Source organism: Carassius gibelio, chromosome B1 (genome assembly GCF_023724105.1).
Source record: "Carassius gibelio isolate Cgi1373 ecotype wild population from Czech Republic chromosome B1, carGib1.2-hapl.c, whole genome shotgun sequence".
NCBI classification, from domain to species: Eukaryota; Metazoa; Chordata; class Actinopteri; order Cypriniformes; family Cyprinidae; genus Carassius; species Carassius gibelio.
In genome coordinates this window covers 18,356,768-18,375,244 of record NC_068396.1, presented here as the reverse complement: position 1 = coordinate 18,375,244, position 18,477 = coordinate 18,356,768, and the positions used below count along the sequence as shown (strand labels likewise).

At 35.4% G+C, this 18,477-nt stretch overlaps 2 protein-coding genes across 2 annotated transcripts; one reads left to right on the top strand and one right to left on the bottom strand.

The window, feature by feature from the left end:
- Nucleotides 1–69: 69 nt before the first annotated feature.
- LOC127949653 (protein O-glucosyltransferase 1) lies at nucleotides 70–6,427 on the bottom strand. The gene is made up of 11 exons (XM_052547104.1): nucleotides 6,279–6,427; nucleotides 5,589–5,679; nucleotides 5,334–5,477; nucleotides 5,103–5,238; nucleotides 4,614–4,735; nucleotides 4,453–4,512; nucleotides 4,275–4,374; nucleotides 2,641–2,699; nucleotides 2,363–2,530; nucleotides 1,673–1,729; nucleotides 70–1,244 (listed from the first exon to the last, which is right to left on the bottom strand). Exons 1-11 carry the CDS (start codon nucleotides 6,352–6,354, stop codon nucleotides 1,088–1,090), a joined length of 1,170 nt encoding a protein of 389 aa, XP_052403064.1. The 5' UTR covers nucleotides 6,355–6,427; the 3' UTR covers nucleotides 70–1,087.
- Nucleotides 6,428–7,684: 1,257 nt separating this feature from the next.
- LOC127949651 (calsequestrin-2-like) lies at nucleotides 7,685–17,775 on the top strand. Its single transcript, XM_052547102.1, has 11 exons — nucleotides 7,685–8,198; nucleotides 9,417–9,501; nucleotides 9,647–9,747; nucleotides 10,046–10,157; nucleotides 14,713–14,786; nucleotides 14,961–15,091; nucleotides 15,186–15,231; nucleotides 15,337–15,391; nucleotides 15,891–15,991; nucleotides 16,082–16,156; nucleotides 16,852–17,775. Exons 1-11 carry the CDS (start codon nucleotides 7,776–7,778, stop codon nucleotides 17,056–17,058), a joined length of 1,410 nt encoding a protein of 469 aa, XP_052403062.1. The 5' UTR covers nucleotides 7,685–7,775; the 3' UTR covers nucleotides 17,059–17,775.
- Nucleotides 17,776–18,477: the final 702 nt, after the last annotated feature.

The window sequence follows — 18,477 nt, the reverse complement described above, 5'->3', positions numbered from 1 at the left end:
CTTAACAAAGCAGTCAAAACTTAAAAGAATAATAACAATAATATATATATATATATATAAAAACACAGCTTTTATTGTTCATGATTACTTTTATTGAAACAACTGACTAGTTTGAAGTCATAAAAATGACACCAAAAACAGTGAGAATTATCTATTGGAAAACTAGAACATATTCAACATCTCAGTATCAATTCAGCTATGGTTACATTCAAATATGGCACTTAAGTGTGGAATCAAAATGAAAGTCTTCAATATTTTACTACTAACACTGTTTTACTGAGGTTTGCTGGTATGGTTCCATTGGTAGTGACATAGAAGACGTTAAAAATGGTACGAGTTCATTTAAAATCACTAATCATTTGGATCCAGAGACATTTTTTACCACAAAAATTCATTCTACACTTGATCAAAGTAATCTACTGACATTAATTCATGTAACAAAAGTACTGAATATGGTCTTACGGCCTAGAAGACAGGATTTATTTAAATTGGCTTCCATTTTGACACTTTAAATAACTAGCCCTAACTATTCTACTGAAATAACCCATAAATCTACAATGGAAAATGTCTACATAACTTCAAAAGGAAAGAAAATATAGTATAATAGTAACAACTCCACTAAGACGAATGACGAAGCCATACAATTTTAAGGAAACATTTTTGTCAGGTCATTGTCTGTTATGTTGTTTCACAATAAGTTATTTTTGCATTTTTCTACACCAGCATTAAATTTAACGCCACACTTCAAACTGACTTCTTATGACCTTAAGAATTTGTATTGAGAGTGATGAATGCTATGAAGACACAGAGCATATTTTAGCGGTGTAATATTTCTGACATCCAGAGGATGAGGGTCTGGACAGGTCTTTTTTAATTAAGGCAGATCACTATATTTTAAATGAACTGATTTTAAAACATTCCTTGAGTCTTAACCTTTGAAGCAATATAGAGTCTTACAGACATTTGGCAGGATTCACTGGATTAACCACACAGAGCTGCCTTTAAACGCCCTTGTCAGCTTGTAAAGATGAAGAGCAAGAATGAAGGCAGACAAAAATGAGGTTTCCCCCATTATGATTTCCTCAGGTCAGAGTTCGGATCTGCTAGCTCTGTGGATGATCTCATTGTAATTCGATTTTCTCTTGGGTTTGTATTTGAGCAGCTTGCTGAAGTCAGTGAGGAGCCTCTCCCAGTAACAAGACACATCCTCCATGCCGAGATGATTCAGAATAAAGTTCTGGCCCCTAAAGAAGAACAGAACCATGAATATTAGTATTAGCACAGACAATGTCTTAAAGGGACAGTTTAGCCAAAAATGAAATTCAATGATTATTTTCTCATACTCTATCTATTTCAAAAACTATAGGCACCTTTTTTCTTCTGCAGAAAAAAAAGAAGATAGTCTAAACAATACTGGTAACCAAACTGTTTGGTTTACCAATGACTTCCATTATATGAACAAGAAAAACACAAACATTAAATATCTGTTTATATATATATTCCAGATATTTCAGATATATTTCCAAAAAAAGTCATACATGTTTGGAATGACATGAGGGTGAGTGAACCATGACAGCAATGTCGCTCTCTCTTTTTTTTTTTTATGAATCTCTATAAGCTGTATATACAAGAAAAAAGGATGAACTCATTAAAAGAATGAGTAATATGTTACCTCACAGCAATTTCTTCTGCTACAGCATCATTTTCTTTCACAAATTGAAGCAGTTCTCTAACAACAGAAAGAAAAACAGTTTAGTTTTTCGAACATCAGCTGTTCTCTGCTGCTGTTTTCATTAACATTTCTATGAACACATCTCATTTGTTTGATGAGAATTACTTTAACAGGTCTGGAACAGTATGAAGGGGAGTAAACTGAGAATATTTCAGCTGAAGATGTTACACAGATTTCATTTACAATGTACTGACTAATTGTTAACATTTTTTTCCCCCTTGTGACAAATATGTAAAGCTGAAATTGTCCCTTTGATTGCTCATGGTCATGACATTTGATATAGAAATACAAACGTAACATACTTTTGTGAAATTCAAATTATTATGAGCACAAACTTAGATTTGAACCCTCTGTCATTGTTACTAGGCCCACAGATAAAACTTTGCAAAAGTGTGAATGGAGATAATACCTTACATGTGCATGTAAAACAAAGACAAATGTTACAATTTAGTGAAGTATTTATAGGTGTATTCTGCAAAAACAACAAACTTCACCTCCAACGGCTAACATAATTAAAAGCACAGAATGTAAAACACTTTGACCATAAGATCACAACAGGGTACACAGGGGAAAATGTGCGCTAAAGAAAAGTGTGGATATCAGCTAGCCAGAGCAAAATGTTTAAGTTACCTCAGATCAGACAAGTCCTGTTTGACAGGAATGTAGTGAACCCATGGCTTGAGCTGAGGGTAGAAGAACTCAAGCCAGTCCTCGCCGACATGAAAAACCAGCGATCCACACAGGAAAAGATGCTTCAAACGGAAGCTAGCAGCCACACCTCTGAAGTTAAAAAGGTATCTGGTGGATGGAGAGAACAAAAAAAAAAAAACTATAACAAAATATCTTAAAGCTGGTTCACTGGTTCAGTGCTATAGGTCATGAAAAAGCAGAAATAAGACAGGTATTACTTGTATTCACAGTGGTCAACTAGAGGGATTTCTTTGGCTGGGGGTCTACCCAGAGTGTCCTGAGGAAAAACAACAAAAAAATACGTCAGATGTTCTGAAATGTCTAGAGCAGAAAGATAAAACAAACTGATTTTGAGTTTGCTGAAAATATTAAAGCACCTCTACCATAGTGTTTCCCAAGCCTGTCCTTGTATGTCCCTTACAATCCAAGCAATACAACACATATAATATAAAACTGATTCCTAGGGTTGGGTATCGAAAACCGGTTCCATTTTAGAACCAAATTTCCAAATATTGATAAGGTGCGTGCATTTCGATCCTGCTTAACAATTCCTGCGTTTGCATTTAATTTGATTTAAAGGGGTCAAATTATGCTTTTTTAAAGATCCATATTTGTTGTATTTGGTGAAACAGAATATGCTGACATTCTTTAATGTTCAATGTACATTATTGTAGGTCCTCCATGAACCGCCTCTCTTTCCGACAAGCGTACTCTGATCTGATTGGCCAACTGACACAGTGCAGGTGATTGGCCAAACACAGCAAGCACTTGTCAGAAATGCAACGCCCTTTCCCATAATTGCGAGCTTCAGCTTTCAAAATAAATGTAAAGACAGTTAATAATGTCCTTAGTTTTACCATCAGTTCAAGCTCGATATGGGAACAGAGTGGTGTGACGGACACAGTGATGAAGCTCGTTTGTGTTAGTACATAAGCCACATCTCTCTCTCTCTCTCTATCACACTCGCAAGCATGCACAAACACACACACACGTGATGCACACACACACACACACACACAATACGCAAAACTCAGCATTTGAACATTCAACAGCAAATTCTTAAACGAATAAAAAAACATACTTCGACAGTAGCTGATTCAAAGTGCCAGATTGTTCGTAGGAAAGTCAGAATAACCTCCTCTCCTAGGTTCACAAAACTTTACAGATCTTCTTCATGCACCAAGAGCTTGTAAAATTCAAAAGAGAAAGGAAAAATGGAAATCGCATCATATGACCCCTTTAAAACTATTAAATTGCAGGAACGGAAAGAACCTGTGCCTCTTTTGCGTGCAGCGCACACAAAGCACGAGTGTCATTAAACAGCTTGAAAGATCAAAGACAATTTTTTTTATATAATTCTTGACTGGATTCGTCTGAAAGAAGAAAGTCATATACACCTAGGATGACTTGAGGGAGAGTAATTTATGGCTTAATTTTCATTTTTGGGTGAACTAACCCTTTAATGAAATCTTATTGTATAGTGTTACCATATAGATGTATAGACCTAAAAATAAGTTTTGCTACATATTTTTATAGGTGTCATTATATTATTAACATTTTAATCAAGTTCAAATGAAGCTTTTGACCAGCAAACATTTTTTCCCCATCATTGACACCACATCAAAGGCAGTACAGGCATCACATTTACATTTTTATGAACTTGTAGTTAATACAGTTTTCTGTCACTATTTTGGCACTTTTTTCTGTTAGTTGGCCATAGTATCAAATTATAAAAGATTTAGGGATGCCAGAAACTAGGCTCAGTTGGGGGACCAGTTCGGTAGCCTAAGCAAATTAATGGTGCCATACTGATCAAGGATGCCTTTTATATGTTAAATAAGGATAAACAAACCTTCTCTGACTTCCAGGCCTGGTTCTTGGTGTACTCGGCATCCACAAGTTCAGGGGCTTCTCTTGAGAGAAGGATCAGAGGGTCCCTTTCTGAACTGGTCCTACAAACATTGGCAAAACCGATCAGCTTATGAAGAAAACAACAATGCATTTAACTATATGTTGGAAAAGCAACTGACCTAGAGCCTCTAAAGAATCCTTTTGGATTTTTTTTCTTCCAGGGCCATCGAGCAGCTGATCTGAAGTGTGTGAACTAAACATTAGAGATATATAATGGCCTGAAATCAATGTAATGCAGTTAACCACCTGTCTCAAGCATTCTTAAATCTTTGTTACCCACTTTTTCAGATCATCCCTCATGAGGTCCCATCGGCCCAGTCCAGTGGGATAAATGGGCCATACAGCAGGACCTCCCTCCCAAAACGTCCATGCTGGATACATGATGTCCTGGTAGTCTGCCGTCTAAACAATGAACAAAAGTATAACTATAATATTAATAGACATTAATACAATTCATCCTACTAATATTAATTTTGTATATTAACAAACAAATAACATTTTGAATGTTGAAAATAGAAGATTCATGAATGGTCCTGTCATGTAAATTATTTTACAAAAAAAGATACATACATATATATATTTCGACATTAATAAAAATGAAAGCTATCGAATCAGTCAGTGTTAGTAATCTGAAGGCAGAGGCACAAAATAATGTAAACTGACGTAATATAATTAAGCAGGATATACAATATACTACAGATATACCAATACCATACAATCAAATTAGTAGACTGTTCAGTGGTGCTACACTGGATGTGGCTGTACACACCTTACTGAAAGAAAGTACAGGCAAGACTGGCTGAACCCAACCAGGAACCTGTGGATAGTCACGCACATTAATCACCACCTCCAAATCTGGCAATTGGTTAACCACTTTTAGGATGAAGTGCTCGACACCACTGCATCTGCAAAGAAAGGATAAGTGTCTAATATTCAACATCCATACGCACACAATATGGTTTAAAAAAATAAATTAATTAATAACATAACACACACCAACCTTGCTGGAAACATGCAGCTTTGTTCTCTGTACAACTTGTTCCCGATGATCTGGTAGTGCGTACCAACACCTCTGTGTACTGTGTCTGCCATCAACTCCTCAGATATGCCATTTTTAAATGGCCTAAGGTCATCTTTCAAGACACTGCAATTAAAAGAGTGAAGGAGGAAAGTTTACATTACACAGATGCACGCATCTGCAATGTGTATTCTTTGGTAAGATCTGCTATGAACAAGGGAAACTTTATAAGTTGACCTGAGATGACAGCTGCAGTTCTCCTGACTGCATGGCTGGTAATTATTTGTGGCTTCGGTGATCTTCCTAATTAATGACTGCCAGCGTTTGGCTGATGGAAAGAGAAAGAGGGGGAAAAAAATAAACATAAAAAAAATCTGTTCGTTCAATATTTTTTCTAAACACAGATTATTGACTGTTTTAATAGTAAGACGTAGCAAGATTTTGAAGGGTTGTGTTTAAAGGGAAAAAAAGAGAGAAAAAACATTTCATTTCCACATCAAAATATAATTAATGTCTTAAGCATAAACTCATATTTTGTTCTCAGAAAACAAGACTTCATATAACGTTAATTCGCATCACAAGTAAATGTACGTTATCTTCATTTAAGGATGTTTTGATTTTATAAAACAAGACAAAAATACTGAACAAGATTATATATATATATATATATATATATATATATATATATATATATATATATATATATATATATATTGATAATGCATAAAACATGTAATGCTATGAATTTATGAATTTGAGACTTGCAAAAATATCTGATTTGCTGGGTCTAAACTCCGCTAATGCTAAAGACGCAGGTAACGTAAAGAAATCTACAGTATATTAAGTTGTGAACGTTAACAAATCAAAACGCGACCGAACAAATATAGATAATTGTCAGCATCAAACCAAATTTGTCTAAGTTCTCACCATTATCTGAAAGACACAATTCAACTCCATTCAGCAAAAGAATAAAAGCCGGCATGAGCAGCCATGGCAGCTCCATTTTTCTGCATCAATTAAGCGAGACTTGAGGAGAAGTCGATGAATGTACTAGTATGGTCTGAAACTAGATTAAAAGTCCCCACTTTGACGTAAAAATAATAAAGTATTTTAGTGGATCTCTAGACTTTGGATTAACTAGGGAATTTTAGTAAAGCAATCATGCTGCCCTTGGTTATTGTTATTTAGATGGTGGCAATTTAATAATTCCACAGCCAAAGAACAATACAGTAAACTTCAATGGTGAGTGGTATAGTGCAGTTTCACTGCATTGTAAATTTTGCTATATTGTGACATGTTTTCAGGTTTAAATGTTTAATGTAATTGTCTTTCAGATACTTCTCTCTGTAATGCTTCTGAACTTTATTTGTCATAAATAAACATTCCATTTAAGTAAATTTATTCAAATTAAATTGACAAAAAGCAAAATTTTTACCAGTTAAGTTAATGGCATTTATTTCCTGAAAATTAAATTATTAGGATTAATTTGGCCTTTAGATCAAATTTTCTGTAAAGGTCAGATACCGCTGGGGGCATTTTGCCCTGGGTAGTGGGTCATTTTTGTTCCAGGGGCAGGGCAAGATGGCCCCCTTTCATATTTTACATTTTTGTGCCATTACAACTAAACTGTTAACTGTTAGTCTTTTTGGTCATGCTTAATGAGCCTATGCTAAACTTATGTAAATGTGTTACAATTTATCAGTAAATGGACATTGTTCTTAAGGGGGGCTTCTTCCATCTTACCATCCTAAAATGGGCCAAAATCCGGAGATTATGGTTTGATCTTTTATTTTTATTTGCATGCTATAAAACTGTCTACCTGTTCTGTCTTCCTCCCATCGTTTTTGCCATCTCCTCCTCATTTGTTGTTTAATTATTGTATTATTCAAGATTTCTTATCTTCTGTCAACATTTTCCTATTAACCTGTATTCCTATTATACTATCAGAAATAAATAAATAAATAAAAATCACTATAAAAGCTGTCGCTAGGGTGGCACCTTTCGAAAGTTACAAATAGGTACCATTAATTAAGATACTAACATGTACACTGTAGTTACTAATTTGTACTTTTAAAACACTTATGTAGGGTAAATAAGGTACATGTGTGCATTTTGAAAGGGAACTGCTCCAGTGCCAGCTTTTGTACCTTTTTTTTCTGAAAGTGTATCCTAACTGTAGGTACATAGGACTCTTCGTCATGGTCTCAGATGACCTAAATGTAGTTTTTTTCATTTTTTTTTTCACAATGATTATCATCTACATGTTGAGGACCTGAACTGTCGCTCCCTATGGCACTCATGTCTGTCCTCTTTTTCTTCAAATCATGATTTATTTTTAGCTTTTAAATGAGTGGGTCACGAAAAGAGGCCTAAATTCACCAGGGGAATACTCATTGGAACATCTATCAAATATCTTATCCTATCATGTCTTTGCGTAATTGTTGGGGAGAGCTGAGGTGGCAGAGGGAGGAAGATAGCATAAGATATTTTTTAGTGCTGAAGAACTACACATTGAGTCTCATTTTGTTGGTTAGCCTCACTGTTCTGCAGGATCTTACCTGGACTTTTTCCATCAGTCTCTTCTTTTCATTCACCTGTTTAATCATTGTTATGCTGTCTGTCTGGCTTGTCTTGGTTTTCTGCATGGATTTTCTCCTGTACTCTTCAGCAGAGGAGGGTCTGGAGTTTCCCAGTCTCGATGGAAAGGACAGAGTTCTTAATGTCAATGAGAGGAACTACAAGAAGGCATTAAAGAAGTATGACATGATGTGTTTGCTGTATCACGAACCCCTGCCTTCAGATAGGGAGCTCCAGCAGCAGTTTCACATGGGGGAGATGGTTCTGGAGGTAAGATATTATTGAGAGAAAGAGGCAACCGAGGAATTTGGTGGATGAATAAGGACAGATTTATTTAATGGAATATTTTTAGAACATACCAGAGAGCATCATATGTATTATGATGAACTTTTATTTGGGTGGGTGGAGGTATCACACACAACAGGTGGAAACTGGCAGGATTTTTTTTTTTATTATTAATTTTAAATTCATTTTAATTACAAAATTAACAGTTTAGCTTTAATTTTAATCTGATATTTAAAACATGAAATAATATCAGAGAAGACCCCTAAATAAACTTTGAGTCAAAGTCACTTAAAATACCTTGTAGTTTAAAATCTTCTGACATGACAAGGTTAGTTCAGGTTGTAAGATATTTTTAGTAGTTTAACTCTTTTTTTATTGGTGTTTTAGGTTGTAAGATATTTTACCTTTAAAAAAAAAAACCTTGTTTTCAAGGTTTATGAAAAATATTTATTTTTTTATATTTTATATTGGAGTTTTTATTGGATGGTCATGTTAGGTACCTTTTTGAAATGAAACTAAATTACAATTGTATTTAAAAAGGTATGAGAGTTTTTTGTATAATATATTTAGTATGATGCAAGGATTGCATTTATACCAACTTGGCACATTCACTTAAATACGATTTTTACATTTTTAAAGAGTTTTCTTTTTCTATTTTGGACATTAACCATTTGTCATCGACAGTGTCCAGTTTCAAACCAATTTTTAAACCTAAGTGATCTGTGGAACATGCATATGTACCCCCAGTTGGAAATCATTAACTTATAAAATATACTTGAAAATACTAGATCTGAGGCTTTTCAGGATAAGCAGCTGTGTTTAATATATAAACCTGAATATCAAAAATTGTTTCAGATGCTCCATAAAAAAGCTTGATAGAGTAACAATTGCCTGCCCGAGTGTGTCAGACATCTGCTTTCTGTGTCTAGAGAGTACCTGATGTGCAATTTAGTGTAAAGACTGACCTGATTTGGAGGCTGACAAAAACACTTATGCTGGGTTTACTTAAGATAACTTAAGTTAATGAAGTATAGATTGGACTATATGCAGATATCAGCCATACATTACACAAAACTTTTCCAGGTTTATGACTGTTTAGATATACAAGTGTTGGTCCAGACTAAATTGCTATTATAGACAAGAGTTGTGTATATAATTCTCACACTATGAAGGTACTGATATGTCTCTTCCATGCATCACCAGCTTGCTGCTCAAGTTCTCGAAGACAAGGATATTGGTTTTGGATTGGTAGACTCATATAAAGATGCTAAAGTTGCCAAAAAGCTTGGTAAGAGTCACTGTGCTAATTACATTGCTTTTTAGATAAAGTTTTCTTACTTTACAGTTTCGGTAAAAAACACTTCATATGTCTTGACATTGTTGAGGTTTGACACACAGCATCCTCACTGAATCATGTGATCTTTGTCCGTTAGGACTGGAGGAGGAAGGAAGCATCTATGTGTTTAAGGATGAAAGAGTGATTGAGTTTGATGGAGAGCTCTCTGCAGATACACTGGTTGAATTCCTGCTAGATGTGAGTGAAATTTGTGCATATACTGTGGCTGTGCTTTTTGATATATTGTTTAAACAGCTTTTAAGATTATGGATCTTGCTAACATTGCTCTTTAACTGCAAAAGTAGTAAACTGCAATTGTTACTTTAAAGAGTCATTTCTACATATTAATCCTATATAAAGAAGATTGGTGTTATAAATTAATGTATTAAAGCTGATTAAGCAATATTAAATACATTTTTTTTTTAATATGAATAATGTTTCTGGCTTAACTTTTCAGTTAATTTTCATAATGTGTCTGTTCTACATCATTATTCAGCTGCTTGAGGACCCAGTGGAGTTGATCAGTAATCCCATGGAACAACGTGCCTTTGAGCGAATGGATGAAGACATACGCCTAATCGGCTACTTTAAGGGGGAAGACTCTGAACGTGAGTGGCTTTTTTGCTTACCAATATACTCTATATATATACAATATACAGATATGCTCTAATCAGTAACGTTTAGGCTCCACACAAACCACACAATTGATATAACAATCCAATCCAAGTAGGCCTCCCCGGAACATGATTTCTATTGAAGGAGACCTTGATAAAGATCTAACAAAGAAAAAAGTAAAGTGTGAAAAAATAACTCAAACCAAAATGTGATCTACTGTGACAGTACCCTGTTTTTAAAATGTGTGTCAATGCGTCTTAACATAAGTCCAAAAAAGGAGGGAAGGAGGGAGCTTATAAAGTGATTGTGGAGCTGGCAGAAGCATCAGGGTAGAACCCAGGGAATAAATGATGGCAGGATGAGCCAAGGAGTAGATGTCAAGGGGATCAAAAGTGACCCTCAACAGAGCCGCTAGGATGCAGTACCATGGTGTAGTCAGGAGCCTGACCAACTGAGGTGGAGACAAGCCAAGGCAAATACTAACTAATGAGCCAAAGACCCAGGGAGACTCCTGAGACCCTGAGAGTCAAGGCTGATGGGGACTCAGCAGGCCAGGCCAGAGCTGGACGCATTGAGTACTAAGTTGAAGCTGGACGGAAGGAGGAGCCTGGCAGAACAAGAGGGATGGAGGGATGAGGCACAGCCAAAAGACTTGAAGACCGTGGTGGAAACTGGTCAACAACTGATCAAGCCAGATTCAGAGGGACGAGGGTGCCTTGTGGAATCTGTGGAATGACGGAACTCTGTGGAGCCCAGGGGGAGCCAAAGGGTCAGAGGGCCAAAGTGGAGTCCAGGGCTAGGAGGCCTGGGTGTAGCCAGGGGACAGAGCTGGAGACCTGGAAGCACTCTCGCCAGTGATTCGTGGGATTTCCCCCTTTCTGGTTAATGTATCCCTGCCTCTGCCTAATTATTTTTATCCCCGGTGGGGATACATTTATCCCCCCCTCAAAGTAATCAGTGCTACTACACTAGTGGCGAGACGTATCACACAACTTATCACGGATCCGTGGTTTGATTAAAGTCAATTTAATTTTAAAATGTGCTACTTTGGCTGACTCTGATATAGCTGCCGCGCAGCCTCTCTGTATACACCACTCTGCAGACAGACTTGTCCCGCCCACGGCGCTATCTGATTGGTTACACCTCACGAGTAATAGCCTATCAACACTTGCGAGACGGTAGTGGAGTTGCCAACTTGGCGACTTTGTCACTAGATTTAACGACTTTTTCCCAAAAAGTGACTAGCGACAAATCTAGCGACTTTTTGGGCAATCATTATTTAGTCTCTGAGACTCTCTGGTCCTGCCACACGAGTGCGAAGTCCTCTCTCTCTGTAGCCTGTCTGCTGTGTTCAGCGAGCGCAGAGAGGAGCAGCTCTTTCAGTAAAAAAAAAGATATTCTGTTGCTTCTAACTCTATTTTACAAGCAATTATAGCCGACATCAGTCACAGCACAACCACTGACTTTATTGTATGTGTATTTGATTTTATTAGTGAAGATTAATGTTTGAGAGCTGGTTATGTACTGTAGTCTTAATGGACCGCGTTTCAGTCATCATAATATTCATTCCATTGTCTGACAACAGAAACATTAAAATATAGTAATAAAAACTATTTTATTGAGAATTAAATTAAATGGCTAAATTAAATTGCAATATGTGAACACATTTACGTCATAAATATGCTAATTAGCGCATGACGTCATTTAGTTCTCATGATCGCACCCTGGAATCAGGCCTGAGCAGAACCAGGGGTGATATAAAAGACTTAGGGCTGGGCGGAAATAGTGGGGAAGTGAGGTTTTGGGGAAGAAATCCTCATCTAATATCACGGAGACCAGCTGCAGCTCGCCCCTCAGCAATGGGGGTATGGTTGTGGCACCACTCCATGCTCTCAAGCTCCATGAGCATGCCCACTGGAAAACACAGTGTTGCTGGCTCTCGCACCTCGTCAGACTGGTAGGCCAGCTTTTTCCTCTGGGACAGATGTGTCTGCAGGCTTTGGCTCCACAGAGGGCATAAGCTCTGGCACATGGTCTGTGGTGGGCATCAACTTTGGCTCTGGGTCTGTGATGGGCTCTGGTTCAGTTTCCATGGAGTGATCAATGATTTGCTGGATGGGCTAGACTTTGGGTGGGTAAAGATCTTCTTCTCTCTTGCTGATGGTGAAGTGGGATCCACATTGGAGAAGGACCCAGTTCACATATTCCACAAACGTCTCTTGAGGAGCATTTCCAGGCAGCCATGTCTTTATCTGAGCACTGATTCCTTCCCCTCAAACAGAGTGTGTCGTTCTCATTACGAGTGAGAGATGAGCAATGTCCAAAAATCTCTGTTTGTACTCTTCAAGGGAGCAATCTACCCGGGAGAGATGGAGCTGCTAGATTCATATTGTATGTAGGGTTCCATCTATCTGTCACGTCATGGTTGTAAGCAGGTATAAAAGAGCAGGATCTAATTGCAGCTGCCTCAGTTTACTCAAACACTCAAAAATAACAAAGTTACTCAAATATCAAATATTCTCAAATATCAAAACACTTGAAAAAAAAAACAACCAACAAAATGTGAACAAAGATTATAAAATATATCTATATAAATATAAACAACACAAACAGAGTGAAAGAATTCAGAAAAAAATGTTTGATGAATTAATCAAACAGCAATGTTAACTAAAGCAAACAAAGGAAACAGAACAGGAAACCAACTCAAAGTCAAACTCATACCAAAACTTGATCTACCATTACACCTAGTGAGAATCAGCAAAAAGTAGAGAAAATGTAATGCAATCATTCTTAAGTAGCAATTTTGAAATGTACACATGATACGAGGACTAATTACAGTATGTGTAATAATTAGTGCGTGTTTGACATGAATTATGCATAGCTGTCAACCCTCCCGTTTTTTCCGGGTTTCTCACGTATTTTAGCTCTTTTCCCGCTGTCTTCCCGTTTTAGTATTTTCCCGTAAAATATCCCGTATTTTTACACTCTGTGTTAACTCAGAACACGCAACTATCTGTGTCTGTGAATTGGCTTGCACTTGGGTTGCTAGACCTCCAGTAAAGCAGGTGGCAGTATACAGTAGCTTAGCCTACCATCGAAGAAGAAGACAGTTGCAGCGGCGCCAGCGGGTGGGAGGGAGAGGGAAAAAGTAGCGGGAAGTTAACTTCGAGAGTACGCCGAATGCCAAAATCAACGAATTAATCACCAACCAAAACCGAGGACATTATGCCGATATTTGAGTAAATGGGAGTCTACCTTCCACTACCTGACAAACAGCCATGTAGGTCCAAATTATGCCTACTGCAAAATTTATCTTTGTCTGGAAAAACAACGTTTCACAGCACGAAATTATTATTAATATTAAATTATTATTAAAATTACCTTGTTCATAAATAAATCACTTTTAACATATCAATTGGTCTGTCATTCTTTAATATATATTGTGTAGTTATAAACCCTTTAGACTGTTAATGATAAGTGCTTTTTTTTTTAGTTTGTGGTTAAAGAATCGTGTAAAAAGAAATCCCTTATTTTGGGGATGGATTCCGGGTAATCTCCCTTATTTTCAATGTTCAATGTTGACAGCTATGGAATTATGGCCACATATTTTTAAAACAATTTCCAAACAAAATCTTTTCAAAAGCAACTTTTAGACACTAAAAGTGTCTTCCAAGTGTCTTCTTGAAAAAGAGACAAAAATTAAGTCTGGGCTCCAAAGCATTCATGATTTACAGTTTAAGTGGGAAATTTCATTTTCAGGTCTATGGGTAACACTTTAGAATAAGGTTCCATTAGTTAATGTTAGTTAATGTATTAATTAACATGAACAAACAATGAATAATACATTTATTACTGTATTTATTCATCTTCGTTAATGTTAGTTAATGAAAATACAGTTATTCATTGTTAGTTCATGGTAATTCACAGTGCATTAACTAATGTTAACAAGCACAACTTTTGATTTAAATAATGCATTAGTAAATGTTGAAATTAACATGAACTAAGACTTATAAATGCTGTAGAAGGATTGTTCTTGCTTAGTTCATGTTAACGAAAGTAGTTAACTAATATTAACTAATGGAACCTTATTCTAAAGTGTTACCGGTCTATGTGCTCAAAAAGTTAACAAACAGGTAATGAAAGGATGACTATTGTGTAAAATTAAATCTCCCAAATACCAAATATTAAATAAAAAAAAAATTATTAATCTAAAATATAGTACATTTATTTCATTGAGGAAGAAAAAAACAGGGACTATGATAACATCACAGACTATTAAATGCTGCCTAATTGGTCAAGGAGATCAATACAGTGAGCCATTCCCTAAAAAGTCACAGAAAATGACAAAAAAAGGCTTAATTTCTTTACAAGACTGTTCTTCAGCTTTTATTAAAAGTACCATTTTAGCTGGGAAGACATTGCTGTGACCTCTGGTTATGTTGTGAGAGCAGTAGCTGTGTAGTGCTTCAGCACTGCCACTGTTTGCCATGTTATTACAGTTTTTTAGATTTGTGTTTGTATTTTTCTTATGTTCTTTTTATTTCTCAGATTATAAGGCTTTTCTGGTGACTGCAGAGAGGTTCCAACCATATGTGAAGTTTTTTGCCACTTTTGACAAAGGGGTGCGTACAGTCCATTCCTTATCAATAACAAGAATGAAAACAATGAGATGTGCTATTCTGATATAGAAGAATTTGTATTTATAATCATAAGAGTTAGAGGATACTTCCGTCTCTTCCATCTCTGAGGAAAAAGGATTATGTATTGGCTTAATTTGTAATTATTTCTTGCTGCAGGTGGCTAAACAGCTGACACTAAAAATGAATGAAATCGATTTCTATGAGCCCTTCATGGACGAGCCTGTGACCATTCCTGGCAAACCCAACACAGAGGAGGAGATAGTGGATTTTGTTAATCAACACAGAAGGTGTTATCAGTGGCATCTTCAGAACTTTGCCATTGCCAAAGATCATCTAAAATATTAATTTTCATTCTAAAAACAGTGTTTGATCTTCACTCAGGCCTACTCTGAGGAAGCTTCGTGCTGAGGACATGTTTGAGACTTGGGTGAGCAAGACTGGATTGTGGGAGTGTCTGTAGGCCTATTAAAAGTTAACAGTCAATTAAATGGCTGGTAGTTCTTTACTTGATCTGTCTCTGCTCAATCAACAGGAGGATGACATGGACGGAATACACATTGTGGCCTTTGCTGAGGAGGAGGATCCAGGTGTTCAATTCTTTATAACTGAGAACAAGCTGAACATTTCTTATTGCCATTACCAAGACATGATTTATTATCACAGAATGATTGTCTTAATTGCATTTACATTTAGTCATTTAGCAGACGCTTTTATCCAAAGCAACTTACAAATGAGGACAATGGAAGCAATCAAAAACAACAAAAGAGCATTTATATAAAAGTGCTATAACAAGTCTCAGTTAGCTTAAACGCAGTAGCAAGGACTTTTAAATAAATAAAAAGAAAACAGATAGAACAGAAAAACAATAGAGCAAGCTAGTGTTAGAGGTCTTTTTAAATAATTGTATAATAAATGAAAAGAAAATAGAATACAAAAGGATTAGAAAGTTTGTTAGATTTTTATTTTATTATTATTATTATTTTTTTAATAGAAAAATGTAGAATAGTGAGTGCTAAATTTAGAGGGTCAAATAAAGATTAAAATTTAACATTTCATTTGTGCTTATTCCTTTTTCATTTCATATAGACGGTTATGAATTCCTGGAAATTCTAAAGGAGGTTGCAAGGGACAATACTAAAAACCCAGATCTCAGCATAGTTTGGATTGATCCTGATGAATTTCCTTTGGTGAGACGATATTCCCTCAATTTCTACACAGCGTTTCACTGCTTTAACTTAAACTTTGTGTCCATATTGTGATGGTTAATTTGTCTTCAGTTAACTACATATTGGGAGAAAACCTTTAAGGTGGACCTTTTCAGACCCCAGATTGGTGTGGTGAATGTGACTGATGTGAGTAACAATTTCATTTGAAAATGTCTCTTCATCCACATAACATATTCATGATCTACAACACAATAAACCATCTAATCACATATTTTACAGGTGGAACAACTGCTGAAATATTCTACGTCTACAATAAAATAATATACAGAACTACATAACAGTATATTACATACACAGATAATAATAATAATAATAATAATAATAATAATAATAATAATAATAATAATAATAATAATAATATATTAATTTCTGTATAATATACAGAAAATAATATAACATTGCTGCACATATTTGAAAACCATATGCTTCAGCTTTATGCTTTCAAACCATATGCCGCCAGAATTTTAACATAAGACCAGTGGTCAGCTGCAAAACTTACTTGAATAATCTTAAAAGATAATTTTTTTTTCTTAAAGGGTTATGTATTTTTTTTAAGTCAGTTAAATCAAATCTAATTTTAATTTGAAAAGTAGACATTCCTCATTCGCTTCTAAAACAGTCCATTATGCTGCTTGATAATGCAAACAATGAATTATAAACAAACTGTTAAATAGTTTGTTCACGGCACTTTTTTTACTCTTATATTTATTTACCTAATGAATCAGAAGTCTCACACATTCACAGAAAATAAGGTTCAAAGCCTAAATATTCTGTATTCTTATCATCTTTTACTTGTGTGTGTGTGTGTGTGTGTTGACCAGGCTGACAGTGTGTGGTTGAACATGCCTAATGATGAAGCTTTACCGTCAGCGGAGGAGCTGGAAGACTGGATAGAGGACGTTCTCTCTGGAAAGGTCAACACTGAGGATGATGATGATGATGATGATGATGACGACGACGATGACAATGATATCAATGATGATAGTAGTGATGAAGACCATTATGGGGATGATGATGATTATGATTAAGTGGTATATACAAAAACTACAACAACATAGTTCTGTAATGATCTTGCCGCAGATTGTATTGATTCTGTTAATTTTAATGACTGATGGTTTATTAATTACAGAGTTGACTTGATTATAAAACTGTCTGCATTGCCAGCAAGAGACATTTGATAAAGCAAAACCTAAAAACATATAATGACATATTATAATTCTGGTGCTGTATATTCATCTGGAACTGTAATATGGCTACAAAAAATAAGTTGTTCAAAAGTATTACTTGTGAAATTCATAGGACATTTGAGATGTATCAACATGTATTATTCAGTTATATAATCTGTTTCTATTAACATTGCTAAATGTACCTGTATTTCATGTTTGGTGGACAAATTTGTAAAAATAAGCTAAATCTTAAGTTTCTTTCCAGCAAAAACGTAAAAAAAATAATAATAATACACATACATAGAAAAATAGAACAGTTAATGTCATGTATATTTATCCGTACATATATCTTACACATAATTACAGACAAAGATATGGAAAGAAGTAAAACTTTAGTTGAAATTTGAGTAAATCTGATTATATGTCCTTCTGGTGGCATCCAGCAATACCCTAATTTGTAAAAACAAGTTTTCTGTTTGGATTAGGTTATAGTATTTATAAGTAGCTGTGTATAAAAATTACCAGAAGTCTATGTACTGTCCCTATTTAAACTACCAGTAAAATATTTCTGAACAGTAAGATGTTTTTAAAGAAGTACAGTAAACTAAACCATTATTACGACTATTATTAATATTTAAAACAACTGAGTTTTTTTTTTTTCAGGATTCTTTGATTAATAGAAAGATCCAAAGATCAGCATTTATCTGAAATAAAAAGCTTTTGTAACATTATACACTATAGCATTCAAAAGCTTGGCGACCGTATAATAATAATAATTATTATTGTTTTTTTATTTTTATTTAATAATAATTTTTTTAATTAATACTTTTATTTAGCAAAGATGCTTTAATTTCACACACACACACACACACACGTTTGTTTGTTTTTAAAAGTGGGGACATCCCATAGGCGTAATGGTTTTTATACTGTACAGACTGTATATTCTATCACCCTTCACCAACCCTACACCTAAACTTAACCCTCACAGGAAATCTTGTGCATTTTTAATTTCTCAAAAAAGACTCATTCTGTATGATTTATAAGCGTTTTGAAAAATGGGGACATGGGTTATGTCCTCATAAGCCACCCTCTCCTTATAATACCGGTGTCATACCCTTGTCATTATACAGAGTTGTGTCCTGATATGTCACAAAAACAAGAGCACACACACACACCAACCACTTTATTAGGTACACCTGTCCAATTGCTTGGTAACACAAATTGCTAATCAGCCAATCACATGACAGCAATTCAGTACATTTAGGCATCTAGATGTGGTGA